The 20,672-nt window shown below is 37.3% G+C and overlaps 1 protein-coding gene across 2 annotated transcripts in view; it reads left to right on the top strand.

Moving 5' to 3' along the window:
* Positions 1–20,672, top strand: part of RUNX1T1 (RUNX1 partner transcriptional co-repressor 1) — a 160,238-nt gene that overhangs the window by 78,589 nt on the left and 60,977 nt on the right. For both annotated transcript variants that reach the window (XM_063299473.1, XM_063299474.1), the window contains 3 exons: positions 14,649–14,786; positions 17,427–17,668; positions 19,133–19,222. In XM_063299473.1, coding sequence (XP_063155543.1) covers positions 14,649–14,786; positions 17,427–17,668; positions 19,133–19,222 — 470 coding nt within the window. The remainder of the gene's footprint in view (positions 1–14,648; positions 14,787–17,426; positions 17,669–19,132; positions 19,223–20,672) is intronic.

The following is a 20,672-nucleotide window of genomic DNA, read 5'->3' as shown; positions in this document are numbered from 1 at the left end:
GCTTATGTTACCCTATTGCATTTGAAATGGGACTACCTTTTGATCCTACATTCTGGATTGAACTGTCCTGTAATCCTTTGTAAGTGCCCACAGTCAACATCTTTAAGTGCCTTTGTCACCTAGGCCTTCTCTGCATAAACGTTTGATGAATATTTGTGTTTGTTTGTTTCTGCTTTTTCCCCTCCCCCTCCTTTTTAGCACATTTTGTTTTTTTAATTTATTGTATATTTTGTAAATTGTTTTGAGATACTTTTGTACAGGAACAGTATAAAAACTTCACAATCATCCCTTGTGTTTAAATTACCATGGCCATCTTTGTTAAAAAGAGAGAAAATAAAACTATATAACCCCATCTGATTTATAGCCATTCAGCTATTAATTTCTTCTATAATTCTTCCATATATTTCAGGCTGCAAAAAAAAACAACACACACTCTGGGTACACTTATGCCACTTTCAGAATTTGAAGTTGTGGGTCAGGTTGTCTCACAAATGATGAGCCAAAAACAATCTGTCTGTGTTGGAGATGGTGCTGGAACAAATGGGTTGAGGTGGTGTCTTTGATCTACCTTTTAATGGGAATAATTGCATTTCTCTTCATACATTTATGTGCCTTTCTTATTATGGATCTTCTGTGGGAAAGCAGAGATGAAATTAGTCATCTGATTGTGTGAAAACCCATAGGCTACCACTGACAAAAAATGGAAATTACCTTTCTGAATATTGTTTTATAAAATGCTCAAACAGTATATATTTGAGAATATGCATTAAAGCTGTCTTCACCCATCAGTAGTCTATCAGGCAGGGTTTTGTTTTTGGTCGCCTTTCTGCTTTATACCTCAAGTGTCAGAAAATCTCCACCAAATTTACAGATCGTCCAAAACAATTGTCATTGAAACTAAAAATAAGGATGTTTTGATGGACTAGAGTTCCATAAAGAGATACCTTCATGCAAAATGGCGCAACCTTGGTTCTCTCTTGCATCTCCTGTAATGTGTTTTGGAACGTTAAGGGACCTTATGGAACCTTGGGGCCGTGGGAAGCTCTGAAATGGATTAGTGAAAATCACCTATCCTTTTCATTCATGAAAACTCCACTGGATCTAAGCCCCCTTGATAATGGAATAGAAAAGAGTATTTTATTCAGTCTTCCCTTTGTCCTTTGCTCAGACCTTGAATCTTTAAACACTTTTGTATAGTTATCTTTCTGTACCATTTTCAATGCTTAGTCACTTTAACACCTTATTTACTTTTTTCTCTTAAATACTTAGGGAATGCTAACTCAGTTGTGACACTAATTATATCCTTTTTTATCCCTAAGGTTTTTTTTCCGAACAGTATTACTGAACTATAACATTCTTATAAACATCATCCCAATTTTCTTCTTTAGTTTCCTTACTCCATGTTCTTTATCCATTAGTAAGACTATTTTAGAAAACAACTCAGGATTTAATATTTCTTACTCAGTGCTTGAAACATGAAACAATGGTTTATGTGAATTAGGAAATATTTACGTATCTAATTCCCCTGGTCCTGACCTTCAATACGCTTTTTCTTTTGTTAGATGGGATTATATGATTGTTACTCTAGAATAAATTGATAGTGAAGAAAAGAATAAGAAACAATGCTAATGGTTTTCCTGAAATCCTGTATGTATATGGTATTAATATGTTAAGTCTCAGTGAATGAAATGTGAATCCTTGCTTTGCAAAATGTTGCATATTTTAGTTTTGTACATTTGTAAAGGAGTTCATTGTCAGATTTGCCACATCATTTTCTTACTGATATTTGTTTGTGTTTGATGAAAGGCAGTAGGTTTGTTTTGGTTCTTGTTCTGTTTCAGGATGTATTATCGACAATAATATTGACAATAATATTGTTGTTGGACAGGATTGTTCCTATGAGGCATCTGTGTGCACTGATTCCAAGAACACATTGGTTTTCTGAGGAGCTCTGGGAGATGAAGTACAAGAAGAGACACCTAGAGTTCCTTTGGAGGAAGACAGAAAGCCCATATTCAGCCCTGTGTTGTGGCAATAAGTGAGCAAAATGTTGCTATTGTTCTGCCATTATTGCATTGGCCAATAGCCTGGCGGCCCAGCTCCCTGCTGGGAAGGGATGTGGTTCAGGAATGTCTATAGGGCTGTAGTAGTGTCAGCCTCTTTGAGGGAGCAGATGGTCCCACCAGCTCTGAAAGAGGCGGTGGTTTCCCCCTTTTCGAGAAGTCATTGCTGGATCCTTCAGCTCTGGACCGTTATTGTCCAGTCTCCAAACTTCCCTTTTTAGGGAGGTGGTTGAGAAGGTGGTTGGACAGCATTTGCAGAGCATCTTGGAGGAAGTGGATTATCTAGACCCATTTCAGTCAGGTACAATATTGAGACTGATTGCACTTGTTGATGATTTTTCACGAAGCTGAGATGGGGATGGTGTATCCATCCCTGTGCTCCTTGATATTTCCATGGCCTTCAGTATTGTCAACCACGGTATCCTTCTGAACCAGCTGCTGGGGTTGAGAACAAGGGGCACTGTGTTGTAGCAGTTCTTATCCTTCCTCAGTAGTCAGTGTTGACGGGGGGGGGGGGAGAAGTTGTGCCTGCAGCCCCTCTCTTCTGGGTGCCTCAGGTCTTGACACTCTCACTCCTCTTGTTTAACATCTATATGAAACTGGGACATTTTCACCATTCAAGGCTGGTGCACATTTTGAGGGTCCTCTTGGACTTTCAGCTACTGCTCAAAGAGCCGATGTAGCCAGGGGGCCATTGCACAGGTCCAACTTGTGCCAATTGCAGCCTTTCCTTGATTGGGAGGCCTTTCAGATGGTCACTTATTCCCTAGTCATCTCACAATTCAACTACTTCAATGTGCTCTTCATTTGGTTGCCCTTAAAGCCTATAGAAGTTATAGCTGGTACAAAATGCAATGCTGTGGGCAGTAATTATGCCCATATGTCATCACTGCTTCACAAGCTGCATTGGTCAGCTTCCACATGCAATTCAAATTGCTGGCTGTCACCTATAAAGCCCTTCATGACATAGGGCCCAATTATTTGAGGGACCCCCATTTCCAATTGTTTCTGCCTGTCCAGTATGATGAGGCAGAGAAGCTCAGGTTCCCTTCAATTAAATATTGTCATTGTGTGGGACCAGGGAAGTCTGCCCTCTCTGTTGCAGCCCCTGCCCCCTGGAACAGCATCCCCCAGAGATTTTAAAAAAAGGATATTTGTGAGGTCAATTTTTTTTCTGGATGTTACTTATATAGTTTTTTTCTAGGCAGTCATATTTCTTTTAAATTAGTTCACATTGCAACTGGCATGTGTTTACAATGGTTGCAGTGTCCCATGGTCACGTGATCATCATTTGCGACCTTCACAGCTGGCTTCTAACAAGCAAAGTCAGTGGGGAAGCCAGCTGCAAGTCACGGTCACGTGATGTCATGCTTAACAACCCACAGTGATTTGCTTAACTTCTTTTAAATACAGGTAGTCCTCAACTTATGACCACAACTGGGACCAGAATTTCCATCACTAAGCGATGAGATAGTAAAGCGTGACATCACGTGACTGCATTGCTTAGCCACACCCAAGTTGGGTGCTGTGTTGCAGCATGAGCTCAGGAAGGCCAGGGAAAGATTACATTGTGGCTCAGGGGCTTCTTGATGTGCTGTGGCTCTGCGGCTACACAAAGCCCCTGAGCAGCAGCACAGCCTCTGGAGGAAAGCCTCATGCGGCTAGCAGCTGCCTCGCAAAGTACCAGGCTGGATATACTTGGTCAGCAGTGGGAGCAAGAAGATGGCGAAGGTCAGCTACGGCAGCAGGGGCCGCAGAGTGCAGGGGACCAAAAGGGCATAGATGGAGGGGAAATGGTTGGGGGGAATTGAAGCACCCCTGCAGTCATAACTGTGAGCAGGCTGCCAAGTGCTGAAATTTTGATCATATGACAGTGGGGGCACTGCAACAGCCATAACTTCAAGGACCAGTCATAAGTTCAGTGCCACCACAACTTTGAACAGTCACTGAACTAATGGTTTTAAGTTGAGGGCTACCTGTATTGTAAGCCACCCAGAGTCTTTTTGGAGACAGGCAGCCTCAAAATGCGATAAATAAGTATATAAATAAATATTAAGCTAAGTGAGAAATATTAATCTTGAATTCTGTCTAATCCATTCTTGTTATAGTGTATTCTGGGAATATATTTGCTTGCAGTTTGTTTGAGGTTTTAAAAAAGCTCCAGTTCAGTATGTCAATGATTAAATCCTAATGTAAAGCCCCTACTCTGATACATGTAGCATATGATCCTTGGATTTCAATTCAATTTTAATTAATTATTCAAACTAGGTGGCAATTGGGACTAAGTTGAATTAATAGCAAGTAAAACTATTGCAGAAATGCAAATAAATGGATGCAATCTAACAACTCTGCAATGAGTTTCATATGCCCTGGAGAACTTTCAACCAGTGTTTCTTGAGCAGTGTGACTTTCTCTGCCATACTAATCTTAAATGCCTAAGTAGCTTGGGAAGAGAGCAGTCTATAGTTGAAAAATATGTTAAAATTGGCAGTCGTCATTCCCAATCCTGTTGATATGATTTATCAAATACTGGATGTCAACAGGTCTGTGAATGCTTTGACTCTTTTTCAAGATATTCTACATCAGGCCTTTTGCAAGCATAACTTAATCAACTTCAGAACTCAGACTAGTGTTCTATGCTTCAATTTCATAGTAAAACTTAGATTGAATGGATTCCCATTTAGCAGACTTCAGGTTGTAGCGGACACATTATCTGATCAGACATCATTTTGAAATAATAGACAAGTGCATTGTATCTGTAGTAGCCTGGACAATTCACATAAATATTAAGTTACTGTATTTTGACACCAATTTATGTCATTTATATTATGATGTCATTAAGCAAATGATGGAAATCATTATGAATGGTGTACTTTCAGACTTAGTACTTTTGAACATGGTTGTATCCTGCTTTTGAATTCATTTTAGTGAAAAGTTGCTAAAGCTTATATGGATAAATGGAAAAATTAAAACTCACCAATTCAGAATGCAGTCTTCTTTATCAAGAAGACACTAGGCTGGCCTATAGTATACCAAAAATTTGATCTATCTTTCTTAAGATGCTTCAAAATCTGTGCATGTGTATTATTTATTCTAACTTACTCAGTGGAGCATTCATCTCTACATACATTTTGGTGCATTTAAACCCTTATTTCCCATTGCTGTCTATATAATCATAATTCTTCTTATAAGCATGAACATGATTTACCTAGCATAACTGATACAGCACAAAAATTAGTTTAGCACTAAATAAAACAAATAGTATGCTTAGTACACTCATATGACCTATAGGCACAATTATTTCTGGAGTTCCAGATCACTTTATGCCTTCTGGGGTGTCAGTTCAGTTTTACCTATGTGAAGAATTAAAAATTCATAATTAGTTGATGAACTAATCTGAATGTAGTTGATGAACTACATTCTGAAGTAGTGAGATGGCAGAAAAACAAAAATGGATACATTCAGCAAGCTTTATAATTATTATACTGATTTTCTATAGGTTAGCAGAAATACGCTCTCACAATGAATCAGTGAAGAGTATTTTTTAAGAATCTTTTATGCCTGGACATACATCTGGAACTCCTTAAACTAGCTAACAGTAAAGTAAATGCCACTGCTTATTATACCCTAGATTTTTTTATTTTAAAAAGGAAATTGAAACCACACCACTTGCAGAACTGCCTGACATTAAATTGGCTATTGAAAAAGCATCAGTTGTGTATTTACATATTTCATATTTCGTTCCATACATCACCCTTCCCTGATGCATGTGAATTGGATGTTTTCCGTACAAGCTAAAGTATACTCAAGGCCATCTTGTTTTTTAAAATGGGCTTGAACTGTTAAGATATGGGAAATGAACTAAATACTGCTGACTATAAAATCCTTTCTTTTTCCTGTATCATGGACACATTTTCTTAGTGATTGTCTTCTTTATATATATTTATTTTTTGTAACGTTGGAAACACTTGCAGTACATATAGCAGTTCATCTAAAAGCTAGCTACAGAGTTAAAAATAATTCCCATAATAAGAACCGAATGTATGACAAAGAACAGCTCAGTGTCAGAAACCAAAACAATCCACAGAAGAGACGTCATAATTTAAAGTTGGTTTTACAGCATTCTTTAATTTAGAGTGGGGCAAAATGCTTCTGTGATTAAATCACAGCTTCCTGCTCCTTGCTGCTAGAAAAGATTCAAGAATGTATATTTCATTTTTAAAATATAATACAAAACAAATGGAAGAGATGTGTGCAGACTTAAAACATATTTTATGAATTAATCTTAAGACTCTCCTGTTACAGAGTGTTGTGAGTGCGTAGGTTGGATTTGGCCTGTTATTTCACCATCTACTGTACTCTCACCATGAATTTATTGCAGGAACAAAAGCCAGTGAGTTTCAACCAGATCTGTTTCCTCCTCAGATCTGGAGGGGTTATGGGTTTTAAGCTGTGTTAGAAAAGTTGTCTATTTCTCAATCTTTAAAATGCAGTATTCGTTTCTTTACAGTTCATAAAGAACTTATATAAAGCAATACAGAGTGGTTGAACTTTGTAGCAAGGAGAGCTAAATTATTGTGTTACCTACATAAGATTTGCTGAGTCTGTTTTTTGTTAGAAGTTCACAAGAAAGGACCCTTGACCCTTGGGTGCCAATAGTTATAGACATTTTGGTTTCTGCCCATAATAGGTCAGGCTGTTGCAATGACCTCTGTTAGATCCTACCATAATTAAATCCTAGTGTCTTGGTTATCTACCTGTCCTGCGTTGTTGATAAGATAGTATCCAGAGAATTCTTGACACATGGAGAAGTATGCCAGCCTCTTGTAGGCAAAATTCCAGGTTGTTAATATCAGAAGGAAAGGAGGAAATTACCACTCTATAAATTCTTTTTACAGAAAAAGCAAGAAATATTGTTGGTGAACATCTGAAGAAAAAAGTTTTATATTTCTACTCTTTTGTAGAAATGGCAGTCACAATCAGTATGAAAGTTTTTGTGTGAACTTGTGTTCATTGCCCTATCCACCCAATCTCAAGATAATCCATCATGGTGTTTGGAATACTCATTGTTGGACGACAGTTGAGCTCTTGATGTTCACTGAATGTTGTTGAGGTTCTGGATTGCTCAGAAGAAGGTGCAGAGGTTTGTGTGTTCATTATGCTCATGAGAGATTAATCACCGTGCCATACTTCAGGTTCACATAACTATCACACTTCAGTTTCACATAACTATAAATCTAGGCTCTCAACCCCTTATTCTGAAATTGGCTTCCTCAGTGGTAAATTCACACACAGCTCAGCTAATGCAGATGTTTTACTGCAGAAAAAAAGAAGCCAACTACAAGAAAACATCTGCTTTTTGCAGTATATAGCAATATACTTTGTGTATCTGTGTATGAGAGAGAGAGCGCGCACTTCATATCATAGAAGGCAGTTGAGGTGAATTGTAACATCAAAACAGTTATCATCTTGACTTCTAAAGCACATTTTTGTATTTCTTCAGAGCCAGGTTGAGTTTAATAGTTTCGCCTTGTGTGAGATGGGCAGCCATATAAACATGAGCAATAAATAAATTAAATAAATGGTTATTTCAAATATGAAAAACTGAGAATGTGCAGACTGACATTTTTTAAAATAGTTCTGTCATACTACTTCCATTAATAATTAATTAATTAATTAATTAATTGCATGACTCTGGGTGGCTAACAATTAAAAACAAAATAAAAAAAATAAGGTAATACTATATAACATAAAATAGCATCTGGGGAACAACACATAACAAACCACCACTGTTAATAGAGCCAAGAAACAGGCTCACCCACAGTACCATCCAAAGCCTTGCTGGTTTGACTGCTTAGTCTACAATTGTACAGCATATAGTACAGCATACAGTGATATGCCACAGGGCTATCTGGGTGGAGATATTGTAGCAGTGGAGCTATGGCCTTGATGAAGGTAGCGAGCCATACTAACCTAGAGTAATAACAGTAAATTAGTCTTTAAGCTTTGCATTGGTAAGAAAGAAAAAGAATATAGGAAGCAGAGAAGAGAGAGAGAATATATAATGGTTTCTTTCCTTTGCCTGCATCTCTGAATTTTGGAATTGATTTGCCAAGATCCATGGGTTTGTCTGCATAAAATATTTTGCATTCTCAATATTCCTAAATAATAAAATTGGTAAAGGAAACCCATCTCAAATGTTACTTATTTAATATTTTTCTTTAGTTTGAAGATGAGGCCTTTGCTGAACCATAAATTCCAGAGTTAAGAATATAATAAATTAAACATTACAGATCTTTCTCCCTATTCTTCCCTATGGGGAATTTAAGAGCATGAGATTGGGGAGGTAATTATTGATCCTCCCATGTATTCTGGTTCTTATTTCGGTCAGCCCTTAGTTTTGAGTAAAAGAAAAAAAGTGTCACATATCAAATAATGTTTGGCCTTAACATTATCCTAATTAACTCCTGGGAGAGAATTTCAGAGCATGGGTAGTAGTGTGTTGTGGGAGGAGGACAAGAGGCAAATTTCCATTGTGCTGCTCTGAGTTTGAATTCTTTTCACAGAGCTAAAATAGCTACCATTACATCTGGTTGAATGCCAGTTTGGTGTAGTGGTTATGGCACTGGGCTAAAAACCGGGAGACCATGAGCTCTAGTCCTATCTTGGGCACAAAGCCAGCTGGGTGACCTTGGGCCAATAATGACCGACCCGCACACTCCCTCCCATGAGATTGTAAGGCATTTTTGGTTTGCTTGCCCGCTTTTGTGTCTGTGCAGCAGATAGTCAGCTTGGCTTTGTGACTGTAATTAACAACAGAATAATCTGGCCCCTTTGCAGACACAAAGAAGACTAGGAAAGCAAAAGGTGTCTCAAGGGCAGGATGTGCACCTATGTACACATCCTCATATAAATGCAGAACAGCTACAAAAGCAACTGCAGACATTTTGGAAATAGAGGATTTAGGCTTTATTTATTTATTCATTCATTCATTCATTCAGTTTGTATAGCTGCTTATCCCACATTTGTGACTCTGGGCAGCTCACATAATTTAAAAACAACCAAATAACACAGCCAGTAAACAAAATACAGAAATCAATAACAAGCACAATAAACTCCTTTAAAACCAAATCAAAAACCCAATTAAAAACCAAAATCAACAGCAGGAAAGTGAAAGTCATGGTTCAATCAGTATAGCCATCTGGCAGGCTCCGAACCATAACTGGATCTCAGACCAGTTGAGAATGAAGAGGCACACTAAAATCACATCCTAAACTATGTTTTGTAAATATTGAATTCTTTTAAAGGCATCTTTATGAGGACTGTTTACCTAGGTTGGGTCTGGAGTGATTTTACTCATGTATGCCATTGGTGGGTAGATTCTTTTGTGCCTGAGTAGTATGCTTGAGTAGTGGGTAGGGTAAAGATTTCCCTTGACATTAAGCCCAGTTGTGTCCAACTCTAGGGGGCAGTGCTCATCTCCGTTTCAAAGCCGAAGAGCCTGCGTTTGTCCGTAGACACTTCCATGGTCATGTGGCCGGCATGACTACATGGAATGCCGTTACCTGCCCGCCGAAGCGGTACCTATTAATCTACTCACATTTGCATGTTTTCGAACTGCTAGGTTGGCAGGAGCTGGGACTAGCAACGGGAGCTCACCCCGTCACGCGGATTCGAACCACCGACCTTCCAATCGGCAAGCTCAGCAGCTCAGCGGTTTAACCCGCAGCACCACTGCGTCCCTTAGTAGTGGGAGGAGAAGATATTTATGGGATATCAATAAAGCCACGGGAAGCTATGACTCAGGGCTGGTTTTGAGGATGAAAAGTCCACACCATTACTGGATCATCTGTCATTACACATGTGAAATTAGAGTGTTGTTGACTAGGTAATACGCAGCTTTATCCTTTCTACATGCTACAGCTCCTGAGCAATAATGAAAAACTTTGTCCATAATATTGCAGAAAGTAGAACCTGAAAAGGAGAGAACATATTGGAAGGGTTACAAAATGAGAAACAGTAAGATCACATAAGGTCTTAATCCTGCTAATGTGTCATGAAGACTTCACAGGAACAATGTTTAGAGGAGGTGTACTCATAACCCAACCTCCTTCTCACCACTAGGGAGGAAGCCTAAATCCAGCTGTTTTAAAATAGCAGCTTATAACCTGTTCTTACAAACACGTTCAACTGTCTTCAAGAAGATTGGTAGACCTATCTGGGCGGTGGGGAAAGGCTGCCAAGCCATTTAAACTAAGAAAGAGATGTGATGCTGGTTCTGTTTCAGATGAATGCATTATAGGTTTTTTTTGCTGCTTCTACAAACAAAGGGTTTAGCATGGCCATCTGTTACTCCTGTTTTTGTTATTTTTGAGAAGTGGCACTATTCTGTATGGAATCCTTCCAAGTACTCTGGCTATGGCCATTCACTGCCATTCCCTTGCAGACTTAACCAATTTGAGTTATTTGTTGTATTGGAATGAAATTGTCGAGATGTCTACCAGGTTTCCCTTCTGGCCTAATGGGAGAAGGGTAAACCTGTGTTGAAAAATAGCCCAATTGACAGGTGAGATGGAGGACAGGCTTTGGATAAAGTGGGATGGAGCTTTCTCAGGGTGCAGTGTGAGCTGCCTCCTGCTTCATCCCACTCCTCTCCTCTGTCCCATTGACACCTCAGGGGTGAATTAAAGCTGAATTTATTTATTGGCAGTAAGCTCATTCTTTCATACCCAGATACAACTAGATGCTCTAATTCAGTGTTTCTCAACCTTGGCAGGTTTAAGATGTGTGGACTTCAGCTCCCAGAATTCCCCAGCCAGCATCACTGGCTGGGGAATTCTGGGGAAGCCCATACATCTTAAACCAGCCAAAGTCAAGAAACACTGCTCTAATTACTAGATCAAAATATGGAAATTCTGACTACCTTTGCCAGCTAGGTTCTACTTCCTCACAGTTTTGCTTTTTCCTGTTACTCATGATACGTTTGGAAAACATAAGGCTGCCTTTTGCAAGTTTACAATCTTTCTCCTCCTGCTTTGTTTCAAAATCGAAGTTAGATTTAAAAAATTAATAACACTAAGATAACTGTCAGGTTCTGTGGTTGCTTTTGATAGTATACGTAAAATGCCGTTATGATACATTGCACATCTAGTTCTCTGTTCAAAACTAATATATATAATCATGGCCAATGAATGATGCAGATTTTGAAAAGTACTCTTTTTAAATGTCCAATATAGTATATAGTTATAGTGTTTAAAATTTTAGAATGGCATTTACTCAATTCTGCCAGTTTTACACATTTACAAGGAATCAGAGAGATCCAAATTAGGAAGTCTTCTTTTGTATGATTCCCCAACCCCACTCCAACAGCTGAAGGATGGGAACTAATAGAAATTTATACCAAATCTACCAAAGATTCTAGTGATACTCCAATAAAACTAATTACGGAAATAGGTTATAAAGATGTATTATTAATACATGCACAACAATTATTTCAAATTAATTTAAATTAATTTCAAAAAGATCAGAAAGTAGTTATAGATTGAAAAATAAGAGGTTGTACGAAATAGTGTTGTGTTCATAACAGACTGCTAACCGACTGATTTACAGTCCTACCCCTTGCCCAAACTGCTCTGAAGGGTCAGGTTGCATGGAGATACAGTACATGGTAATTGAAAGGTAATTGCAGGGAGTTGGAAAATATAACTCTCATTATATTAATAGAAGACTGCTTCTATAATATTGGACATAGCCTTACGGAGCAAATAATATGTCAGAATAACATTTTGTACTTGAATTATAAATGGGGTCTTTGGCTTGAAGACTGTACAGTCATTCAGGCCCCTTCCTTCCTTCCTTCCTTCCTTCCTTCCTTCCTTCCTTCCTTCCTTCCTTCCATGTCAACCCATTTCTCAACTGAACTCTAAAATGGGAAGCAATATGTTGCCATTGTGTTGCAGGAAGAGAGAAATTACTTTTTCATTTCTCAGGAATTGATCTGGAGGGATTGTGATTATCTTTTTCACAACTGGAATATAACTTACTTTCCTGCCTCCATATACTGCTCCCTCTCTGCTCATGTCCAGGCTCACACATGTTTTCAGATCTGTGTACCTGGAATACATTCTCCAACACTTCAGCATGAGTGTTAGCAGAATGCAAAACAGATGGGCCAGCAGTTGCCAATGTTATCTTCTGGCCAGCTCTGGCAAGTCTCTTTTCTCTCTCCTTTCTTGGCATGGCAGAAATATCTGCCTTTATTTAGGACAGCCTGTATTCCCTTCCATACCTCTTTCCTTCTGTTGCATTGTAAGCTAAATGCTATTTATTTCCTCGCTGCTGAGGCGGTAGGTGAGTGCAACAAACAATTAACATTTTCAGATTTGTTCCTTTTCTTTTAAGTTTACTTACCTTGCCTATTAAATATTTGATCACAGTATAAGCCAAGTGATTTTTCTAGGGAACATTGCTTTGTTTACAATACTCATCTTCACCCATATTTGTACATGTCTTAATATTTAGTCTCACAGTTTGCAAGTGCTTTACTTTCTAGTTTTCATTTTATAACAACTGTTAACTCTGATAAGTTCTGATAATGAAAGGGTGGTTCCCACTCTTCACGTTCCATTATAAATCATTATTTTCCTTAAAAGAAATGTTGGGAAAAAAATGCTTGATTGTCTTTGCAGAACATACTGAATTGAAATTACAACATGGAGGAGGCAGATTTTTCTTCAGTTTGCAGTTTCTTTCTTGCAAATGACAAATTCAAACATGAGGATGTTTTCATGTAGCTCCCACTGATTTCAGTGGGGTTTGCATTGGATTTAATCATTTTGGATGCCACCCAAAAAAGTTAAATGTTTTTCTCACCAATCTTGTTCTCTCATGCCTTTGATTTTTTAAAACAAATGTTTAAAGAAGGTTTTTTCTTTTTTAATTTGTTTTACCCACTGTGAACTGTGAAGTAAATCATACAGGAAATCAAACTGAATTTGGCTATATTGATTTACGTGTTTGTATTTCGGTCAATGTCATTTAATGATTAGACTTCTTACATAGGTTTTTAATTTAATGCTATTAAATTCAGCATCATCTTAATATTATTTCTTCTGCCAAGGAAGTGGTTAAGGAACTGTAAATATGGCAATTTATTGGAGTGTGAGGAGAAAAATATGAAACAATAACAATTTTGCCTTTTTACTTCCATAGAGATTTCTATTAAACTGCTTTAATAGTTTGTTTTTAAAGTTAAATGGCAATTATGTTCACTAATTTTTCTCTATCACAAAGATGATATAGTATTTCCCCAACCACACCTCATGAAATGTAGCACTTTTATACTAGTAAGATTGCAAAGCATGTAACATCATCCCTGACTAGACAACTGTCTCATATTTTCCTCAATTGTCAAATCACATCTTTGACAATTCAAAGCATCTAAACAATCCACCATATTTAAGAATAAATCACACAGTTAATTTCCAGACTTTATGTGGAATATTTATCATGCCATTAAGGATTATGTGTGCTGATTTTTAAATGCTTTCATCTTATTCAGGTCTTACAGCTACTAGGTCTCTTGCTGTGCACATGTACCAAGTGTATAAGGAAAAAAGGTATCAAAAAAGACAATCCTGTTCTTAATCTTGTAATGTTGTGAGAAAAATTGTGTAATCATGAGCATTCAGGAGTCAGAGACGTTTCCAGTTTTGTAGGTGACTTTTAAAATTAATTAATGTTGATGTACATTAAAGTACATACTTATATGGCATATAAAATGCCTTCATGGCCAGCTTACAAGATACATGACCAAAAGTATTTAACGAGGATGTATCTTACATCCTGTCTGAAGCTTATTAAGTTGGAAGTATAACTGCTTAGGAAACATGCCCGATTAAAGGGGCATAGTTAAACTGCATTGGCTATATTCACTGGTGGGTTTTTGCTAATGGAACACCCTTCTGCTTAAGCAAGGGAGAGAATAGTTGTATCACGCCAAATCACAAACTTTTTGTCACATGCAATGTATAAGGAAAACTGCTTTTTGCTAGGAAAACTGCTTTTTGCTAGGCCACATTTTTCTGGGATATACCCCTATGTGTACAATCCAAACTCTACTTACCAAGAACTGGATCTTTCCAACTTCCATGGATTTATTTACAGTATTTGGGCATAGAATGGCAGTGCCAGAAATATAAAATAGAGTAAACATCAAGTGTTAAAAGTGTTACGTAGCTGATCATCATCAAAGAATCATAATACCAGAATTTCTCACTATTATATCACTTTGTTATTGATGGTCTTCTTGTTAACACTGTAATCTCTTTATACAAGGCATCATTCTTCCAGCTCCAGCACCACCTCAACTCAATTAAAGAAGAGCCAAGGATAATGCTATCACACATTCTGCTTCGCTTTCAATAATGGAAACAAACAAACAAACAAAAATCTCAAAATTTAAAAAAGTTAACCAATCCTAAAGTATGTGTATTCATTTGAGAACCCAATTTGCGTAGTTGATACTTTTGCTGAAGTTTTTTTCCCTTTACATATTTGACAGAATAAACTTTTTATCCATTACAGATCGCATTGAGAAGCATTCCACAATGCCAGATTCACCTGTGGATGTGAAGACACAATCCAGGCTGACACCTCCAACAATGCCTCCTCCCCCAACTACCCAAGGAGCCCCAAGAACCAGTTCCTTCACACCCACAACACGTAATTATACTTTTGTTCTGTATGTGTTTGTGATAGGAAAAGTTAAACTGCAGCAAAATTCAGAAGAGAAAAGCTTAGTAATAGTTTTAAATAGATGAATAATCCTTCAGCTCAGAGATTAATTCACATCTAATAATATTAATTTGCTTTGAAACAATTCTCACTTGCTTCTTCCTGTGCTCCAAGTTCAAACTTCTTGATCTTTCTTCAGGCCTTTGTTTATTTTATTTTCTATCCCACCTTTATTATTTTTGTAAATAACTCAAGGTGGCGAATATACCTAATACTCCCTCCTCCTCCTATTTCAGCACAACAACCCTGTGAGGTGAGTTGGGCTGAGAGGGAGGGACTGGCCCAAGGTCACCCAGCCGGCTTTCAGGCCTAAGGCGGGACTAGAACTCACAGTCCCCTGGTTTCTAGCCCTTTGCCTTAACCACTAGACCAAACTGGCTCTTAATGCTATTATTTTGGATAGTGAGAGACAAATCTCTTTCTAATATCAAGTTTCATAACATTATTTAAACTAATTCTCCGCTATGCTATTCAAACCTCCAGCGTTGCTTATCCTTGCTTTCTGGCTCAATAGTGAATGCTATCGTTTGTGTTGTAACATTCTGAATAAGAGTTGACACTGACAGAGATGAAAATGAACTTTTTTGACAACCAAATCAGCCATTTCCAATTTACTACATTGGTGTGTTTATCCAGCTGACTGTGGTAGATTTAAAGCTCACCCAGTTTTAAAGGTACCTTGACAACTATATTGGGAAATAGAGCCTCAGTTCGTAATAATTGTAACTCAACTTCTATAACCACATAATGACAGTGATGCTATTATATATTTCTGTTCTTCTTGTTCTATTCTTAGGAGCATTGTTTCTGCGCTGTCAGCAGCTGTCTGGTTTTATCCCTATTCTTAGAGTACATTGTGATAAGTAACATCTGTATGCTTGCTCAGATAGGAGAAGTGCCAGAAAAACATATCAAGCTATACTTCCTCACTTTCCCTATATTAAGAGGATATTATTTAAAGACCGAAAAGTATTGTTATCACCACAGAAAAGTAGAAATATTAAAAAATCATGACTCCTTTCAGATTAGAGGGGAAGGGGGTTACACACACACAATCTATTGCAAAAATAAAATTGCTAGCCACAAGCCAAGTCCAGGTAATCCAATTTCTCCTCTGTGAAGGTCCTTCAGACTGCACTTTAAAAGAAAAAGGTGTAAGGTCACCAATGAATCTGTTTTACCTTTTTGTAACTTTTCAAAAGTCTGGTGTGATTATGGCGAGGCTGGACTTGTGACCAGTCGCTTTTCTCTTTTCAGGTGCTTCCTGAAATGAACTTACAATCATAGAATTTTGCTTCATGATATTGTTGCTCTATAAAGAGCCCAGAACCTTTAGAGTCTCATTCACCTGGGTTGGAGTCCCTCAAATCCCCTTCACTTTCTCAGTCTGGAATATTTCATGATGCATTAAAGAAGTCTTGATAAAAAAGAGTCACGCCCTGAAAATTGCCCAGTCAACTCATGCTAAAGAACAAAGCAGGTTTTTGAAAACTTGCACATTTTACATAATGTAACACGTACAGGAACCAGGCTTTTATGCATAGAGCCATACAGTCAACACAATTGGGAATTTAAGAAGCTTGTGATCAGATGGCCAATGCAGTCCAAAGAAAGACAGCCTGTCTCTTTTACTCTTTTTCATGGAAGCCAAAAGAGAAAATGAAAAACATACAAGTTTTGAGTCACAGTGCTGGGTTCCTTATTTTAAACCCACAAGATTGCAACATTATGCAAACAGTAATTATTGGTACTAAAAGTCTTTTTGGAAAAACTCCATAAGGATGTTGTTTTGAGAAAAATTGGGAAGGATGTCCTAGGTATGCCATCTTGAGCTCCTGGAAGCAAGATCAAATACAAATCTGATGAATACGTAGATATATTTGTACATTTCAACACAATGCTTACTCTGGTAATCAGGTTTTCATTATGTTAGAATATATCGTGTGCTCCTATTGAAGCCAACAATTGTAAGTGCAAAACTGTACACATGCAAGTTTTAGAAGTTCATTCTGAAAGACAATGGGAAGTTGTGTATTTACATCATGTTTAAAATATGCAGAAAAAAATATACAGTAATTCAATATGTTGTTCTCTTTTTTAGGATTAGAATAATGTTAGGCCAGAGAAAGAGCTGATAGACTCACTTGGAATTTTGAAAGCATGTTGGAGGAACTCTCAAAAAATAGCTGGGATTGATCAGTTGCAAAATGTCTACTATGATGAATGTGGTTTTGCAACTAATCCTCTAGGACCCCAATTTTAAATTAAAGTCAGGTATGATAGGGAACTTGCAAGTAACCCTACAAAGAATCCACTGGCCTACTTCTGAGAATCTAATAAAAGAGAGCTATTGCCCAATGCTTCTTTGAAATCTAAAACATTTACTGCAATTTAGCTAGACTATATTATTTAAGAAAACAAGAAGTTACTGAATTGCTTTAAACCATTGCATTTTCATCATCATTTATTTGTACTAGGTACTGCTTTCAAAAATATTCTAAAATAGGAAAGTTTTAAGCTGAAAAAGTTCTGAAGATAAGTCTTTCTCTGTATTCTTTCCTTTTTTAGTAACTAATGGCACAAGCCATTCACCAACAGCTTTGAATGGGGCTCCTTCTCCACCAAATGGCTTTAGTAATGGCCCATCCTCCTCTTCCTCCTCGTCTTTGGCTAATCAGCAACTACCACCAGCTTGTGGAGCTAGGCAGCTTAGCAAACTGAAGAGATTTCTTACAACCTTACAGCAGTTTGGCAATGACATTTCACCAGAGATTGGGGAGAGAGTGCGTACCCTTGTGCTAGGACTTGTGGTAAGTAAATTAAAATTATTTAGTGACTGTGGATTTCTCTCTCTCTCTTCAGTCTTTCCTTGAAACCTCCCTTTTATTTATATACCTGAAAAGAAGATAAGTGGTACTTACATTTTATTTATTTCATTTATACCCCAGCATTCTTCCAAGGGGCTCAAAGAAGTGTTTTTAACCTGAGCTATCCTGTTGAGGCAAGTAAGTTTAATCATAATGATTTGCCCAATCCTTGAACCCTGTTTGAACCCTGGATTTCCATAATGCTCTAAAAACATCTTCCTGTTTGGTAGTATTAGAACTAAGGACTGTCCTGTGCATTGCTTGGTTGCAATTTCAGGACAGAGAAGAAAAGTATTTTATCACAGAGCACATATTTAATTTATGGGCTTTGGTAGCACAGTATGAGGTGATGGCCATTAAAAGTTATAAAAAGGGATCAGGCAACTTCATGGATCTTAGGTTCTCAGTAGCTATTAAACACAATGTAGGATTTGCAACCATTTTTGTTAGACTTCCAACCGTACATGTTTTTTCCCCAGAATACTGTTTATGATTGTGCTACCATGAAAGGAAAATAATGGATGTTATGGTCTGATTCAGCAGAACTCTTATGTTTTTGTATTCCACTATTGTGTACTAGCTATTGAGACACATGCTCTCCTTAAATGAAGAATGTGGGTTTGTTAGTGCTTTTATGTCTCAGGTGCCCAAACTGAACATTAGAAGTCTAAGCAGAGCCTTCAGATATTTCCTGACTTGGATTGTGTAGAAACAGTGCAGAATCATGAGATACTCAGAGGTGATTCTGACACCAGCCTTCAGCATAGCAGCTGTAACTCATATTGAGCTTACAGCGGATTAGCTTTAAGATAGGCATATATAGGCCAAAGACTGACCCACCCTGCACTGTATGAAGTTGATTTCTGAATCTCCAAAAATCTTCATGGAGAACAACATAAAAAAGGTCAACACATACTGAGTTATGTGTATGCCACTACTTACTGCCATGAAGCTTTGTACCAATGGTGAAATGGCAGTGTGAGCAGTAGCTGCCATGCAGAGACAGTTAACAATTGACTGTTAAAAAGACATCAGCTTAAGACATTCTGCTAGTTTTGTACTTTCCCCAAATATATTACTCCTGTTCTGTTTTTTATACATGACTGCATAATGACATGGATCTAAATTAAACCAGGCTTTTTTTTCCAGAACAAATACAAACTTAAGGGTTATTTGAATGCCGAAATGCAACAACAAAATAGCAATATATTCTGAGAGAGATAGTGGTGGCACTTTTTATACTATATTAATGTAGTATATGGTTTTGGTGATATAAAGTGAATGCTATGCAGCTATAAATACAAAAGTTAACTTTTGTCTGTGTAAAATACTGTAAGGTTAATATATATTGCCAAAAGATTTCTATTATTCATTTTACAGAGTCAGATTTTTTTTTTCATTCAACAGAACTCTACTTTGACAATTGAAGAATTTCATTCCAAACTGCAAGAAGCCACTAACTTCCCACTGCGACCTTTTGTCATCCCATTTTTGAAGGTATTGCACAGATCATTGATCTGGAAACTACTTTAAACCATATCATTGCTAGATCACAGATGTGTATTATAGTTCTGGTTTTTAAGAGAGTGAGGAAAATGATTCACGTATTTAAGGACCCCATTCTTAGTGTGAGTGGGATAAACTTTTTTGGAATAATAGTTCTCTCTTCATTCATTGCTAACTAGACATAGAATCTGTCAGCTCTATAACAGCTTTTTTCAATCCTTTTTAATATTAATATATAATTTGTTCAGCTGTGCTGCCTCATCATCTTTTTCAACCCATTCTCTCTTATGTATGTATGTTTGGTTGATTGAAAGTGCCTCCTAGCATTCCTTTACCAGGTCTAGCTCCATTGATCCAGTGTCCTGCACAACTTGGTTTATTATCACTAGCAGTAAAAAAATGAAATCACCTAATAATGCTCCTGCTGTTTCAGTAGCAGGGTTCAAGCTAAATTTCTGATCCTCATATTTAATAAGGTGAAAAATACCAGCTTCACCACATCCTATATTCTCCACCCTTAAGACAACTGAAGGGAATAATGGAGAAGGGTGGAGCATGCCATGAAAAAATATATAAAGCGAAGGAGCGATCACTGCTTATACAAAACTTGGGAAGTTGGCCATCTTGGTCAGTTTAGTTCTCCTAGGATTACCTGTATGTGTTTCAGTCATTTTTCTCTTTTAAAATGTAGGTGCCTTTGCATAGAGGAAGTATATGGGAGGTATTTGGGGCAGTTATGTTTTGAGATATGGTCCTCCCTCCCCTGGATCATATAATAATCATATGAAAATGAAATATTTTTTTGATATATTTATTTAAAACTGTAAAATTATTTAACTTTTTATCTTAATACTTTATAGGCAATAAATGATAAATGGTTACAAATAACAACTCTCATAAACTTTGCTACAGCTGGAATGTCTTTTTCCCAGTGCACCACCCACAGATCAAAAAATATGATGCATGTTTCAATTGCTTTTCAATTAAAAACTTGGAGTAGAAGAAAATGTGTAGAATTAAGACAATGTTGTGAATGATATTTTTAAAAACTTGACCCAAAGCATTTCCTTGCTCATTTGGTAAGGTAGATGAAATAAGGTAAGGTGTTGAAAAATGTAGTAAGGTCAACACCATAGTGATGAAGTTCAACAAATAGGTACCTATAATACAGATGGTGAACATTTATTCATACTTTTTATCAGATTTATAATGCTGCTCTATTCTATAAATCTCTGGACAGCTTATGACAATAAAAACAATCTTAAACAATCTCAAAGAGAAGGAACAATGCACATCCAGGAGAACACTATAATATCCAACCTAAAGTTCCCAAAGAGTCCTGCTTCCCACAAAGGTCTGGAGGAAAATCATGTTTTTAAAAACCGTTTAAACAAGGCCAGAGTAGGGTCCATAGGGATATCAGGGGGGATGCTGTTCCAGA

The sequence above is a fragment of the Candoia aspera genome, chromosome 3 (assembly GCF_035149785.1).
Source record: "Candoia aspera isolate rCanAsp1 chromosome 3, rCanAsp1.hap2, whole genome shotgun sequence".
Lineage (NCBI taxonomy): Eukaryota > Metazoa > Chordata > Lepidosauria > Squamata > Boidae > Candoia > Candoia aspera.
This window is presented reverse-complemented; position numbering and strand designations above follow the sequence as displayed.